We start from the raw sequence: 17,282 nt of genomic DNA, 5'->3' as shown, positions 1-17,282 counted from the left end.
ACATAGCAAGCACATGCAACCCATATTAACACATTGGGAAAGGGGAGAAAACGTATAATGAAACCTACGCGTGGTCATCCACATACTAGGAATAATCCTAAGGGGTTCATACTTCTTTCACCTAGGCCAACGGGATACCAATTAAACTAGCATGTGATATATATATATATATATATATATATATATATATATATATATATATATATATATATATACATATATATATATATATACATATATATATATATATATATATATATATATATATATATATATATATATATATATATATATATATATATATATATATATATATATATATATATATATATATACATATATATATATATATATATATATATATATATATATACGTATACATATATATATACGTATACATATATATATATATATGTATATATATACATACATATATATATATATATATATATATATATATATATATATATATATATATATATATATATACGTATACATATATATATACGTATACATATATATATATACGTATACATATATATATATATATATCTATATCTATATATATATATATATATATATATATATATATATATATATATATATATATATATATATATATATATATATATATAAGACTCGTTTATCCTACGAATGATATCCGAAACATCAAACTAGACTTTAGGCACGATAAACGGAGTCCGTTGGGACACCACGAGGGTCGAGAAAATATCAAACGGGGAAGCCGAAGACCCAAGGTGGGCAAATTCCAGCGGGTAGCCGGTGGGTGGAGGACCACCTGCCTGCTGCCCCCCGGCGACAAACCTCCGGGTAGCGGGTGCCCGGCGGGCAGTCGCCGGCTGCCCGCTACCGGCGGTGTCCTTTTCGGGCAGCGGGTATGTGGCGGGTCCCCCTACCCCCCACTGACTCTTTATCAAAATAAACGTCCCGGGATCCGTTGTAGAACCCGAAACCATGCTTAGACACTTTTAAATGCAATTGATGACACCACGTAGACAATTAACGGATCAAAAGCAAGAATCATATAGCACACATCCTGTCATGATTTCTAAACATAATCAACACCCGAACATGCGAAATCCCACCCAATTATATCAAGAATAACACAATACGAAATCCCCAATTTGACCTAGGGCTCCAATCATAATCAAATCATCAAAATCATAGTTCATCTTTTTAATATCAAGAAACATCAAAATTCATCAAGAAAATCACATAATCATCAAGAACCTCTTATCATCATCAAGATCATCAAGATCACACATAAAATCATCTCATCAATCATCAAGATCATATCATCAATATTATAAACGATTCATCACGACACAAGCGTAGAGAAGAAGCCAAAGAAGATAATTATAGCAAAGAAAATAGGTTTTGTTAAGACATGGGTTACCTCTTAGCCTTAATTAATCATCCCTTGGCTAATTAAGGTTCTTCCCTAAGATTTCCATCCGTTTTGATCTCCCTAGGCTTGGTGGTGGGGAGTCCCTTGGGAATTCTTGTGTGGTGATATCTATTGTGGTGTGACTTCTAGGTGCCTCCTATGTCCTTTTATATATATATATATATATATATATATATATATATATATATATATATATATATATATATATATATATATATATATATATATATATATATATATTTAGGTGTCCTAATTAGGGTCTGAATGGTATGGGTTTACTAATTCTATTCCTTATAGGAATAAGGACTTGTTTTAGGGATAAGGATCCATGGTCCATGGTGGACTATATTAATTGATAAAAGGAAATCCTAACCATAATCTGAATAGTAAAGGTATACTTTCTTTATTCCTAATAGATGTGTAGGCCTAGGATTCCTAATTAGGATCTGGTTAGTAAAATATTGACTTTCTTTATTTATAATGGGCTTATGACTATAGTTTAGGCAAGGGTCCACGATCCGTGGTGGACCACATTAATTAATTAAAGAGATTTCTAATCAAATAAAATCCTTTTTAATTATAATTAGTGAAATTAAATAAATAATTAATTCGGGATTAAAGGCCGTAACACGGGGTGTTACAGTAGTGGTCGATAAAATTTACATAGTACTTAAACCCGTCAATCGAAGTCGTTGACGAGCTCCACACATCTGTGTAAACTAATTGCAACGGACGGGTACTAGACATTGAACTAAAGGAAAATGGAATTTTGTGACTTTTATTGATGTGACAAGAGGTACACGCAAATATTTTAAGTTCATCAGGCTTAAAATATACATTATTGTTTCTAAGCAAACGAGCCAGAATATTTGAACTAGGGTGACCAAACTGATGATGCCAGCGTGACAAAGAAGACTTGGTGGTTATATTCACTTGAAACCGTTGAGCTGGGAAGCTGTAGACATCACTCACGACCGGACCCTGTACGAGAGGAGTTCCCGATTGCCGATCCTTGACAACAAAATGCGTGTCAAAGAATTCAACCGAGACAGAGTTAGTCTTACACAACTTTGAAACTGAAATAAGATTTTGTTAGAGACTAGGAACGCACAATACATTAGACAACAGAAGTGACCGACTAGTTGAAGGGATTGAAACTGACCCAGTATGTGAGATTCAGAGAGACTTACCATCACCCAGCATTATCTCATCAGGCCCGATGTAGTCCGACAGTGAGTGTAGGGACATGGCATCATTCACTGTGTGATGCGAGGCCCCTGTGTCCATGAGCCACGATTGTGTGGGCGGAATCGTGGTAGAAGTAGTATGAACCGTAGGAGATTGACGCCCGATACCTTGCGGCTCGAGTACAGCCACATTATTTTCTTTTAGAAATTTGGCTAGCTTCCTGCAAAATTTTGTGTCGTGCCCAGGATAGTCACAGTAATTGCAGTATCTTGCTGGCCGGTTCCCAAAAGACCGTGACTGGTTATGGCGGCCCCCTGAAGACGTGAATCCACCTCGGCCTCACCGATTGGTGTTTTGTGCGTCAGCCGAGCCATTAAAACGCCGTTGAGTAGCGTTAGCAGTCGGCATATGAATTTGTGAGATTGTTTAATTATCTTTCAACAACCTCTCGTAGTCGGTGAGCACGTCATGCAGTTCACCAAATGAAACAGGATCTGTGCGTACCCGCAGAGCTGCCACAATCGGGTTGTATTCAGCGCCCAGTTGCGTGAATATATGCACTACGAGGTCTTCTTCAGCGACAGGGCTTTGAGCAAGGGCCAGGTCATCGGCCATGGCTCGCATATCCCTCATATATGACTCAATTGACCGGTTGGCCTTGGGGTTTTTGGCTAGTTTCGCTTTCAACGAAACTACTCGACTCCGAGACGCAGCGGCACAATTAGTGGACAGACGAGTCCATGCATCATGCGCAGAGGTGGCAGACGAAATGACCAGTTGCAGCACATCGGAGAGACTACCCAGGATCGCGCTGAGAATAATCTGGTCCTGTCTGAACCAATTGGTGTTGGCTGGATTCAACACAGTGCGAGCTGCATCGGAATACTTAGCCGGGGCAGCTGTGGAACCGGTAACATAGCCAAGCAGGTCAAGGCCGATAAGCGTGGATTCAACCTGCTTCTTCCAAATCGGAAAATTGGCTGAGGTAAGTTTGATTGGGAGGTGGGTGGTGGCATGAACATTAACGATATTTGAGGTAGTGGAACCAGCCATGGGAAATTAAAGAGAGGGGGGTGAAAAAAAAATTGATTATTTTCTCGTTAGAGTAATGGCTGTGATACCATGTGTGAAAGTGAGTTTCAGTATTATTGACTGTAACCACAAGAGTTTAAATACTCATACAAAGCCAAAAAGAAAGGAACAGTTACACCTGAACCTTAAGACTAGGAAAAACGAATAAACACAAACCAGGAAAAAATAAGAGGCGTAGACTAAATCTTAACAAGTGAAACAAACAGGTCAATGTGTCAGTACAGAAAACAAGCATGATTTATTGCCTTTTAGATTTTGCACTCAGTAGGTTAGTAGGTAAAAACTCAATAGTATGCTGGCACTGATCTGCGAATTAATCATGGTTCAGAAAACTCTATATGAGTGAAGATTTATTAAAAAAAAAAAAACCTATATCACTACATCTTCCAGTCGAGGTATTTTATTGTCATTGAATCTCCTACACCCTTTGTTTTGATTAGCCATTCAGATGTTGTCTTGCTTAGGACTGACTTTAATTATGTATATTGTAAAGAACTTTATATTTGACCAGATAGCATGTAATTCTCAACATATGTATTGAAACAACAAGACTACTGACTTTCTAGGATATAGGTTCAATATGCCACTTTATTCATTCATCTATTTCATATTCTGCTGAAGTAGATGTCAAGAGCCAAGGAAATTAAATTTGCTACACCATAAAAAATGCAAATCAACATGGATGTGCAAACATGGAAATAATGGCGGAAACGTTCACCATAGCTCTGGGCTGTTAAAATGATATGGTCTGAAAACTAGGTTTAAATGCTTGAATTAAAAATAAATAAATAAGTATTCAGTAAATGAACCTGTCTTAATTAAGCTATTCAATCATTAGTAATTTCCTATCCTCATTGTTTGAATTAAAATAAATAAATAAGTATTCAGTAAATGAACATGTCTGAAGCTTTTTCCCCATATCACTATTGCTCAAGAATATTATCCTTAACATAGACTAAGCAAGCCTGCTCAATTGAACCTACCTATTATCATAGATTTGCTGGCTATGCATGTCCAAGATTATTTTCCGCTCTTCTTGTTTATCACGGAATTGAATTGAGAGAAGAAAAGAAAAGGCCCTCTTACTCAGCCTTGGAACCTGAGAACTTGGAAAGGAAACCTTACAGAGTGTTTTCGTACAATGCTTAGCAATGTAACAGTACTTCTGTGTATAAAACTAAGCTAACAGAATACTAATCTTCTAACTGACTTAACTGCTAACTACTAAGGGGATTAACTAACTAACTAACTAGATATTAATCCTCTAATACCCCCCCCTGCAAGCTGGAGTATATATACAATGTAATCCCAGCTTGGAAACAAACTTCTGAAACACCATTGGTTGTAGGGAATTAGTAAACATGTCTGCTGTCTGACTTTCAGTAGGAACATGCAGCAACTTTATGACTCCTTTTTGGATCTTTTCCCTTATCAAATGGCAGTCGATCTCTACATGCTTGGTTCTTTCATGAAAGACAGGGTTTCTGCCATGGCAATGGCAGACTTACTATCAGAAAACAATACAGCTGTGTCTTTCAAGCAGACCTCTAAGACTTCAAGAAGGTAGAACAACCACTGCATTTCACAAGTAGCAAGGGCAAGAGCTCTATATTCAGCTTCAGATGATGACCTTGAAATGGTACTTTGCTTCTTAGACTTCCAAGATATTAGAGCATCTCCTAAAAAAACACAGAAGCCAGTGACAGACTTCCTTGTATCAGGGCAAGTTGCCCAATCTGAGTCAGCAAATCCTCTTACTTTGAGCTGGGAATTTGCAGGAAAGAACAAGCCTTGTCCAGGGGAATTCTTGATGTATCTTAGGATCCTGTGAGCTGCCTGCAAATGAAGAGTAGTGGGGCTGTCCAAGAATTGGGATAATTGCTGTACAGCAAAGCAGATATCAGGCCTAGTGATAGTTAAATACAACAGTTTTCCTACCATTTTCCTGTACTGGGAGTTATCTTCAAGAGCTGTACCTCCATCCTTTGAGAGTTTGTTGGTCTGAACCATGGGGCATCTCACAGGTTTGCTCTCAAGGAAGCCTGTGTCTTGCAATAGATATAAGGCATATTTTCTCTGTGTTATAGATATTCCTGTGTGATTTCTGGCAACCTCAAGTCCTAGAAAGAACTTCAATTTACCCAAATCCTTAATCTGAAAAACTGTATGCAAGTGATCTTTAATCTACTGTATCTGATCCTTGTTAATGCTGGCCAGAACTATATCATCCACATATACCAGTAGTGCCACAAAACTACTGCCTGATCCCCTAGTAAACAAGGAATTGTCACACACTGCTTGTTTGAACCCCATGTGAAGCAGTTCAGTAGTCAGTCTAGCATTCCATTGTCTACTTGCCTGTTTTAGGCCATAAAGAGACCTCTTTAATTTGCAAACTTGTCCAGGCTGCTTAGGAACAAAACCTGGGGGAAGGATCATATAAACTTCTTCTTGGAGATCTCCATGAAGAAAAGCATTGTTGACATCAAGTTGGTGTAACTCCCATTGTTTGACAGCTGCCACAGCCAGCAAGGTCCTGATAGTAGTGATTTTAGCCACTGGACTGAAAGTATCTACATAGTCAATTCCACAAGTTTGGGTGTACCCCTTTGCAACCAACCTGGCCTTGCACCTTTCAACTGTCCCATCAGGTTTATACTTGACTTTGTAAACCCATCTACACCTTATTGGTTGCTTGAAGGGTGGTAATGTTGTCAATTCCCATGTACTGTTGGCTTGCAAAGCCTCTATTTCTGCTTGCATAGCAGTCCTCCAACATTCATGCTGAATGGCTTCATTGTAAGACTTGGGCTCTTTGATCCCAAGAATATTGGTGGCAAAAGTTCTGAAACTTGGGGATAGCTTTTGATAAGACAGGACAGTGGATAGGACATGAGGAGAAGTCCTATAAGTAGATAAGTTGCAGTTATAATCCTTGAGATAGCCAGGTCTTGAAGTCTGTCTGCTAGACCTCCTAGGCTGTGGATTGAGCTGTGGCTGTGGAGAAATGATCCTTGAATCTGAATTAGATTGTGGTGAAGCAGATTGTTCTAAATCAGCATTGTTTTGAGCAAGACTGGGTACAGAATCATCAGGTCCTGTGGGGGCACACTCACTTCTTATTTCTTCCCTTTGAACACTCTTTTGCAGACTTTCTTCTATGTTGTTGTTATCACTTGGGAAAATAAGATCCTGACAGGATCCTTGAACATCCATCTGATTTGCTACTTTGTATGGGAAGATGCTTTCATAAAACACCACATCTCTTGAAATAAACACTTCCCTAGTGTTTAAATCAAACAGTTTGTATCCCTTTGCCCCATTTGGATAGCCAAGAAACAAACACTTTCTAGCTCTAGGTAAGAACTTCCTTTGATATCCCTTCTGAACAGCAGCATAAGCTAGGCAACCAAAAACTTTGAAGTGACAATATTGTGGAGCCTTTTTTAACAGGACCTGATGTGGAATCTGACCTTTTAAAGCTGTTGAAGGGAGTTTGTTAATGATGTACACAGCATGTAGTATGCCATCTCCCCAAAAACTTTCAGACAAGCATGCTTGGTACTTAAGAGCTCTTGCAACTGCTAGAATGTGACCATGTTTTTCTCTCAACTATACCATTTTGCTGTGGTGTATAAACACATGTTGATTGGTGGATGATGCCATTCTCTTGGTAGAAACTTCCCATCTTGAACTCTTGTCCATTATCTGTTCTTATGCACTTGACCACTTTCCCAAACTGTGTCTTAGTAAGAGCACAGAAATTCTGAACCAGTATTCTGACTTCAGCTTTGTGTCTCATCAAATAAACTCATGTTGCCCTGCTATAGTCATCCACAAGGGTTAAAAAATACTTGTGCCCATACATAGTGTGTGTATGATATGGCCCCCAGATATCAATGTGTACAAGATCAAAGCAATCATTGGAAACAGTTGAACTGTTAGTGAAGGGCAGTCTTTTTTGCTTGGCTAGATGGCATACATTGCAAACATCCTCTTTATTTATTTTCAAATCCATGTCATACAGAGGTAATTGTTTCAATTTTCCATAGGAACAATGTCCTAATCTAGCATGCCAAATTCTACTGAAAATACAAACATTGGCCTTAACATGCTCTACTTTATTGAAGACAGAAAAATCAGGTTTTACAAGATGATACAACCCTCTCTGCAGTCTAGCCAATCCAATCATCCTCCCACATCCCTGATCCTGTATAACACAGAAATCATCATATAATAGCAGTTTGCACTTGGAAGCTCTAATTAATTCACTAACAGAGATCAGGTTATAGTGGAATCCAGGGACACAGAACACAATTTCTAGAACCAAGCTGTCAACACAAATAGATCCAACATGTGTGATTTTAATCTTATCACCATTGGGTAATTCAACAAACATGCCTTCAACTACCTTAGCATTGGTCAGTATATCAGGTTTGCAAACAACATGATGTGTAACCCCACTATCTAATATCCAATTAGAAGGTTTAGAATGAGTACCTTCCATCTGTAGATTGGGAGCAAAATTGGCAGCAATCAAATTGGTTTGGGGTGCTATCCCTTCTGATCCACTGAGAGGTGATGAGCTTGGAACTTTACAATCCCTCTGCAAGAGCTGTCTAAGCATTCTAAATTCATCCTGACTGAAGGCCATGGATCCATTTTCACCAGGATGTTCATCAGATGTAAACTGCACTTGGTTAGCAGAACTAACACTTCTACTTCTAGGTTTCCACCCAGGTGGATAACCATGCTTCTTGTAACATTTCTCTGCTATATGTCCAGTGAATCCACAATAAGAGCAGATAGGTTTCTTGTTACCATTTGAGTAAGACTTCTTAAAACCTGAACCATTCCCTTGAGTAAGGAGAATGCTGCCTGCTTCTTGGATCTACAAGTCTGCTGTTCCACAGTTAAACCTCCTCTCTTGTTGTTGAATCATCATAAAGGCCTCATCAACAGTGGGGAGGGGTTTAGACATCATTATCTGGGATTGGACAGAGGCATAGGTCTCATTGAGACCTCTTAAGAAAACTGAGAGATTATCACTCTCTAAGTGCTGCTGCAAAGTATCTAACAGGCCACAATTGCACATCCTCTCACACTTGCAAGTAGGCAGAGGTCTAATGACTTGAAGTTTATCCCATAAACTCTTTAAATTTGCAAAATAAGCACTTACAGTTAGATCACTTTGTCTAATTTGATGAATCTCAGCATGCAGATCGGAGATTCTGAAGATATCTGCCTCACTGAACCTAGACTTCAATGTGGTCCATATCTTCTCGGCTGTTCCTACCCAAAGAACTGTCTGCGCGATTTCTGGAGAGATCGACCTCATAATCCAGGTTGACACCATGTGATTGCATCGTTTCCAGTAAGGAAACTTCACTTCTCCTACACTTGGCACAGCAATGGTGCCGTCAACGAAGCCTAACTTGTTCTTGGACAACAACGCCATCTCCATTGCCCTGGCCTAGGGATGATAATTCCGGCCACTGAGGACTGAAGAGACAAGGACGAGCGAGGGGTTCTCACTCGGATGTAGGAAGAAAGGACTACCAGCGTCATTTGGATCGAAATTCACTCCGGTAGTGTTAGGATTGCTCGATGGTGTCGCAGCCGGCGGAGGAGCTGTCGCGGCTGCTTGTGGTCTGATCGGTGCGCCGTTCCAAGCCATGACTGCAGCTCAGCGCTCTGATACCATATCACGGAATTGAATTCAGAGAAGAAAAGAAAATGCCCTCTTACTCAGCCTTGGAACCTGAGAACTTGGAAAGGAAACCTTAAAGAGTGTTTTCATACAATGCTTAGCAATGTACCAGTACTTCTGTGTATAAAACTAAGCTAATAGAATACTAATCTTCTAACTGCCTTAACTGCTAACTACTAAGGGGATTAACTAACTAACTAGATATTAATCCTCTAATATTGCTCCTGCTGCATTTGCTCAACCTGCCATATCATAGAATGAACATTGAGAAGTGCACAACTTATTACGTTAGTAATAGGCGAGCGTTGTAAAACTTACATGCATCTTTAATGATTTAATTGCTGCAGAATTTCGACCACATTTGTCAGCCAAGTCCTTTTGCTCAATAGTCTGCCAAAAACAAGTCTTTAAAAAAAAAAAAAAAACTAATCAAGTTTCCCTTCCCAATCCCATCATCCCTGCAAAAAGAAAAATAATTAAATTGCACAAGAATCTCACACTCAGCAATGATTTATATTCCCACAGAAGAACCCTATTGTTACATGCACTTCCTTGAAGAAACTAATACTAGTTCCCTTCTCCCAGATAGAGAGAGAGAGCCTGTGTGTGTGTGCTGTAACATTTCCATTATGTCACCATTAAGTGGTGCAAGTTAATAGGCCATTTATGTCCATAATGTTGTGGTTTGAAACGGAAGTAACTGTTTCCGTTACTTAACCTATAATGATGGCACGTAGGTTATATATATGTGTATGGTCCTCCCACTGCTCCTGTGACTTGAGACACGACACCATCTAGTTTCTCGGGAGATCAAGTGGTAGACAAAACCTAGTTCTTCACTGTTATTCAAGCAATGCAATAGGAGATAACAACTATCGCTGGAGATGCTCGATCATAAGCTTCCGCTATCAAGGTTAGATTTCATGTAATATAGTATATCTCTAACATTTGGTATCAGAGCCTCATTAATCTCTGCCTAGTTGATAAATTTGCATATGATATATATTTTGAATTATATAATATGCAATATATGTTTTATTGCTATTTTTTCCCTGAAGAATATGTTTGCTGTATGAATATCAGTTGCTATGATATTTTTGATACAGGAGTGCATATATATTAATTTATTCAACATATATTTGTATATTTTCAAAATAATATTGGTAAATGTTATATTATTTTTGAAATAAAAATAAAATTCCAACCTGCGGGCTGCTGCATGTTTTCATTGGAAAAATATCTTCTTCACGTCTCCGTTTTCGGCCTCTCACCGGCGACCGCGTATCAAGTTTCGGATGGTCGCCAGTTCACCATTTCTCCGCTATCAAGGCTTCGGAGAGATGATATCAACGCTAAGGACTGCGGCTTTGCTTGGCGGGAGGCGGAGGTGCGACGGAGAGAAGACGTTGGAGCGGTGGCTGCGAGCGGTAATATTCCTTCACTGTCAGATCCGACTGATGGCATCTCCTCGTCCGGTTAGGAGGAGATGGAGGGTCGCCGGTGTTTCCTCTATTTTAGAGGATAGCATAGTAGCAGCGCCGTGGGGCGCTGCCGGCAACGACCGGCCCTTTATTGTCCAGAAAGGGGATGAACGAGGTCGATGTGGCTTCCAAGCGGCAGCAAAAAAGGAGGCTTCCATTCTGGTGATTTCGCCGGCCGACTACGCTTGAAGAAGATGGTGTGGCGTTTAATCATAGGATGGCTCCCGATGTTGCCGGTATGTACATTGGAGTCTTCCGGCTGGGCGTCATCTTTAAGAAGTGGCGATGAAGAGTCCTGCCTGGGACGCTACTGTTTTGGGTCATTGTGATGGACAAGAATGGTAGAGGGAGGAGGCAGTGTATCACTACTGCTGCACTCTGCCACAGTAACGCCATGGGGCGCTATTGTCTTGTTTCTAGCCTACAACATGGTCTAGCCGGGGCGTTGACATGCAGGACCATTGGCGTTGAAATTGGGGCACATCGGAGTGCTGTGATGAGTCGATGGGGTGTTGTGTCTTCTGGTGTTGCAGCTAGCAACACAAGGGCCTTGTGAAGCGATGGGGCTTTGCGGCGACGTAGGGTGACAATGGCTGGCAATGGCAATGGTTACCAGTTTGGCTGCTGTGCTCCATGGATGGCCGCTGCAAGTCTTCCGACCGGTCTAGTGCTATATCTTCTCAATGGTCAGTTATGGTAATTGTAAAGGTGCACGTTCTCTACTTATTAGCCTTGCCATTATATTTTTCCTTAATTTCCTTAATTACTGCAATTGCTTGTCTTTACTATAATAATACTCCGTAATGATATTGGTATATTATGGTAAAAAATGTAAATTGCTATAATTTGTGGCTGATTGGCTGTGTATTTATCACTGTTTTAAAGGGCTCTTATTTCCATATGATGCTATGTATGGTAATATGTCCGGCTAAAGTTTTGCCCTTGCGTTGCATCAAAGACATATTAGCTCTATATGTGATAGACATGTTTGATACCAATATTTGATTAACCTAGCTTTGATACATCATTTTATCAAAAGACATATTAGCTCGACACTATAGGCGTGTCAATGGCGAACATTATACAATTAGATGGTTACAACCATTATGGAAACGCAGTCATACATTAAAATCGATGTGTAGGTTAATGTTTTTCGGATTTTAATTTTATTAAGTTTTAAAGGTTTCTCGAAAAATATTTTAAAGGTTTGTGGTGATTAGCAATTGTTTTTCCATATTAAATCTCCTAATTGTTATAATATTATATGACTATTATGGTTATTCATTGCAATTTCAGAATTTTGCAACTTTGCCATAATTCAATAATATTTTAATTATGGAGTGTGATTTTGAATCATAATTTGGAAAATGCATATGTTTATGGCTATTGGATATTATTTTATATTTCAGTCGTGCCATAATATTTTTGATTATGATGTTAAGAATCATATTTTGAAATTCATTTGAATTTGCTTGCCAAAACTTTTATATAGTAATAATTATGATATTATGTAACATTTAATAATAATGATGATCATTATTATAATTAAATGTTGATCGGTTACAATTAAGAAAATTGATTATTCCGTTATTACTGTTATGTAATGATTATTAGAATTATTATAGTAATAACGATTATTGGTTTTTGAACTGATGGATCAATGCATTGTGCCGTTACTATTATCATTTGTTTTGGATTTTGATAGTATGATTTGTAATCATAATTTTGAAACCATTTCATTCTTGATCCAAACATATATGTGTTAATAATGATGATATCATTTTATAGTCATTACTATTAATGTCAGAGGTTACGATTGAGGAAATTGATTGTTCAGTTATTACTGTCACGTAATTGTTATTACAGTAATAACGATTATCGTTTTTGAACTGAGGAATTAATATGTCGTGACATTGTTATATTATCATTATTGTTTTTGGATTGTGATGCCCACTTTGATTAAGTATGAATATTTGATTTTATATTCATATTTTTTAAGTTTATTTTATGCATATAATTAAATTAAATGCATAATATTATTGTTTAAATTATGCAATTTGGTTTGTGAGAATTTAATTCGTAAATGTCAACATTATCATATGGTTTTGATATGGTTAGAATTTACAATTTCAAGCTAGTTCTCATCAAGTTTACTATATGCATTGAATCATTTTGTATTGGGCCTACAAGTTAAAACTTTTCAATAATTGAAAAGTATATGGTTATTATAAATTCTTATTCAAATTTTATAATCCTTCAAGTTTTGGATTTATGTTGTTATTTGAATAATAATTTTATAGCTCATTTTAAATTGTTATTATGATGTACAATTTATTTGGACATGAGCATATTGAATTTCACATATAATTGTTCACTAGCATAACATTATATTTTCTAGTTATGTGAATTTAATTATGCCTTTGGAATTGCATAAGTTAGGAATTATAATAATTCCTTGTTAAGGTGAACCTTGTGTGTGGAATAATAAACGCTAGTGCATTATGTTTAAGCACATTTAGACCGTTTAGAATGTTCACTTAAGATTAAAAGTCTTTCCATAAGCGAACTATTAAAGATTTGGAAAGATTGCTCGTCAATTATGTCTTTAGTGTGAGAAAACATGAACCGGTGAAAAGTTTCTCGTGAAGGGGCTAATGTGCTACTAGTTCTCTTGAAACATTACTCTGTCTAAGGAATTAGTTATTTTTAATGAGGCTCCGTCACAACCAACTTTCCTAGGAGTACACTTTGAATTGTTTATCATATTGTTGCATAATTGTTTTCAGGCTTTAAAGTTGATGCCTAAGATATTAAGAAAATAGCCTAGTGGTCTTATAATTTTGATTAATTAAGTAATAGCCACGGTATCTTTGATTAATTGAAATTTTGTGAGATCACATACAGTCATAAACGTATTGATTGTGATTAATTATATGATATAATAAAATTTAGCCCACAGGCAATTTTGTTATGTTTATATAATTAATTAGGGTAAAAACACCAAACTATGATCGTAATTTAGCCCACAGGCAATTATGTATCGGAATATAGTTTTGGTGAGTTTTATCATTACTGATAGGAAAGTCAATTTATTTAAAATATGGTTATAATATAAATAAATTGGCGTCTTCTATCATAAAGTTGTGATATGTGTACATATATCCAAAGAATATTTTTATGTGTACATTTTGAGGTATTATCTAATTTCTTTTATGTGTATTTATTATGCATGGAAATTAAAATTAGATTAATAGCTTAGTACATTAATATTCTTTTGTGTACAAATATCAAGTGATCAATACAATTTCATAACTGAAATTATTAAGTTTTGATCACTTTGTGACTAATTACATGAAATATAATAAAATCTACCCACATGAATTTTTATTATATTAATGTAAATAGTTCAGAATAAAATATCGAATCATATTTCTTAATTTACCCACAGGGATTAAGAAAATGAACATGATTTGATAGTTTTATCATAAAGTTGTAGATGGATCTAATTGAATAAAACTTTAGCCCACAGACAAGTTTTATGTCACTAGATTCTTCTATCCCCTTGATAATAATTTTATCATAAAATTTTAGTTGAGTCTAATTGAACAAAACTTTAGCCCACAGGCAAGTTTTGTGTCACTAGATTCTTCTATTTGATTATCCTAAAGTCTCAGTTGAGTCTAGTTGAATAAATCTTTAGCCTACAGGCAAGTTTTATGTCACTGGATTCTCCTTTTTAAATTGATGATCAAGATAAAATTTTATCATACCAATTTTAGAATTTATAACTTTAAGGCCAGTTATAATTCTATATTATGTCACATGGGTTGCATTGGCAACACATGTATTTTGTTAACCTCCAAAACTTAGTAACTTGAAATTATTACTGTATGTGGCTTACTTGGTTTTTCAGCTCAACCACAGTAGATATTTTGAATTTAGACATGATATACTTTTTGATCCTTATATTAGAATTGTACATATCTGTCAAATTTCAACTAAAGCAATTTAATTTGTTTAAATAGTTGGAAATTGTGTCTGTTACATGTCCATATTTAACATGTCCAACTATGGTGGAGAATTATAATCCTTGTTAAATTAGTTGGACTTGAGGATCATTAGTGTGTATATCTGTTAGGAACCTTGTATTAGGATTTTGATGATACCAATGTAATGTAGAAAGTAGACCCCTAACTCTTTCGTTTTTATTGTATCGCTACTTTCGTTCTAGACGAAAGTTGCCATAACTCATATGTAATTCGTGTTAAGCTAGAACAAACACACGAAAGGAGTTATGAATAGAAGATAGGCTGATCAAGACAAAAGAAGACTCCACAGCAACGAAAGAAGGAGTTGTCATTAAGAAGACAGTTCTTTTCAACAAGTATTCTTCTTCTCATCAACTAGAAGAATGTTCTACCTGTCTGATGTGACAACATCCTAGGACAATAAGGACCTCAACTCATGGGACACGTTATCCAAAGAGCATTTAATGAAGTTGTACTATCTCTGGAGCTAAAAGACAAAAGTCATCAGATCCTCCATACCTTCAACGGCTACATAGTACAAACCCATTAATGAAGCATTAAATGCATGAGGCTCCATGGTCCTTGTCCAACAGATAAAAGATTTAAAAATTCATTTCCCTCCAACGGATGAATTTTCATCACCTATATAAACCAACCTTCATCAACTAAGAAGGTGCTGGTTCTTTTTATCACTCTACTCACTCTCTTGCAAAAAGCTCTTAAAAAGTGAACAAATCTCAAAGCTTTTTGCAAACCAGCTAGTTAAGGTGCTAAGGCATTTGAAGTAGATCATCCATCACTGCCCTACATCTTGTAAGAAGTCTTGCACTCTTGAAGCAATCATCCACACCATCAAGACTTCACAGTTGGAGGAATCAAGAAATACTTTCTCACCAACCTCAACTTAGAAGAAGAAGTTGATAGAGGCGGAGTAAACTCTCGGAGTTGAAAAACCTTCAAAGGTTGTCCGGCTTAGTGATCAAGGAAGTCTTTGTGTAATTGTACTAAAAAGTGTTAGTGCAATCCTTCCAGCAGTTGTGGAAGAAGAGTGGAAGTAGGCAAAGTTTGGCCGAACCACTATAAAATCTCGTCTCTCTCCTCTCTTTACTTACTGCTTTAGTTTACTGCTTGCATATCATCCTTTTCATCACTCATCTTATCCTTTCATCAAAACTCGTGCAACCCTCTTTTAATAACCTTTCCGCTGTGCTTATCTTACTCAAAAGTGTTGTCAGGGTTTTTCTTTTAAAGAATCTAAAGAAAAACGAGAGTCTATTCACCCCCCCCCCCCTCTAGACTCACCATACAATTTATCGGGACCAACAAGTGGTATCAGAGCGAATACCTTGAACGGTGAAGGCTTTTTGCATTTTACTGCCTGGTAGATCCACCTCTAATTTTTTTTTTTTTTTTTTGATCTTCCTAGTTGCACGATTTTTTTTAAAAATGGAAAAGGAACATGCACAAAATCGCTCTAGACAGCTTGCTTTTAGTCTTGCCAAGTTTGATGACTGGAAATTAAGAATGCAGGCTCTTCTTCTGTGCTCTATTCATGATGAAATGTGGGACGTCATAACTACTGGACCTATCACAGTGATGATGGCAAATGCACAGGCTGCTGCTCAAGGACCAGATGCTCCACAAATAATACCAAAGCCGAAAGAGCAGTATAACTCGGAAGAAAGAACAAGAGCAAACCTGGACAATGTGGCAAGGAACATTCTTTACAACTCTCTAGATGATTCACTCTTCCCAGAGTCAGAAAATGTAAAAATGCTATGGAAGTATGGAAAGTTCTAATGGACTTGGGAAGGAGATGAACAAGAAAAGGACAACAAACTGACAATAGCCATGAAGAAGTTCGAAGATTTTAAGATGCAACCAAACGAGACGATCATGGAGATGGAGTTAAGATTCACAAGACTAATGGGAGACTTATCAGACCTTGGAAAAGAACTCACCGAAAAGGAGATGAATCTAAAAATTCTTCGTGGATTGCCGAAGTCATGGGAGATGAAGGTCATCGCGATGAGAGATAATCGTGACATGAAAACAACACCCACAGCCAAAATCTTCAGTGATCTCAAAGCATATGAGTTTGAACATGAACCGAAAGATGCTGAGGAACCAGAAACAAGAAATATTGCCCTCGTAGCAAATCAGGGCGGCGTCAACCCCTAACAGGTCGAAATCTAACTCTTGTGATTTTTTAACTGACGAACAATATGCCCTATTTGTCAGGAAGATGAAAAGATTCATGAGGAAGAACAACTTTCAAGATCCACAACGGTCAAGCCACCGAAAGAGGCATGAAAGCTTTCCTCAGGCTCAAAAGACCGAAACCACTGATTCAC

At 37.2% G+C, this 17,282-nt stretch overlaps 1 protein-coding gene across 1 annotated transcript; it reads right to left on the bottom strand.

Moving 5' to 3' along the window:
- Positions 1 to 3,043: 3,043 nt before the first annotated feature.
- Positions 3,044 to 3,670, bottom strand: LOC109190310. The gene has a single exon (XM_019340781.1). It carries the CDS (start codon positions 3,668 to 3,670, stop codon positions 3,044 to 3,046), a length of 627 nt encoding a protein of 208 aa, XP_019196326.1.
- Between the last annotated feature and the right edge of the window lie 13,612 nt (positions 3,671 to 17,282).

The sequence above is a fragment of the Ipomoea nil genome, unplaced genomic scaffold, assembly GCF_001879475.1.
Source record: "Ipomoea nil cultivar Tokyo-kokei standard unplaced genomic scaffold, Asagao_1.1 scaffold0202, whole genome shotgun sequence".
Taxonomy (NCBI): Eukaryota; Viridiplantae; Streptophyta; class Magnoliopsida; order Solanales; family Convolvulaceae; genus Ipomoea; species Ipomoea nil.
Note: the sequence above shows the minus strand (reverse complement) of the source record. Positions and strands in the feature narration are given on the sequence as shown.

Excerpts from the sequence above, each read along its gene's own strand:
- LOC109190310 (XM_019340781.1), bottom strand. The coding sequence starts at position 3,670 with ATGGCTGGTTCCACTACCTCAAATATCGTTAATGTTCATGCCACCACC.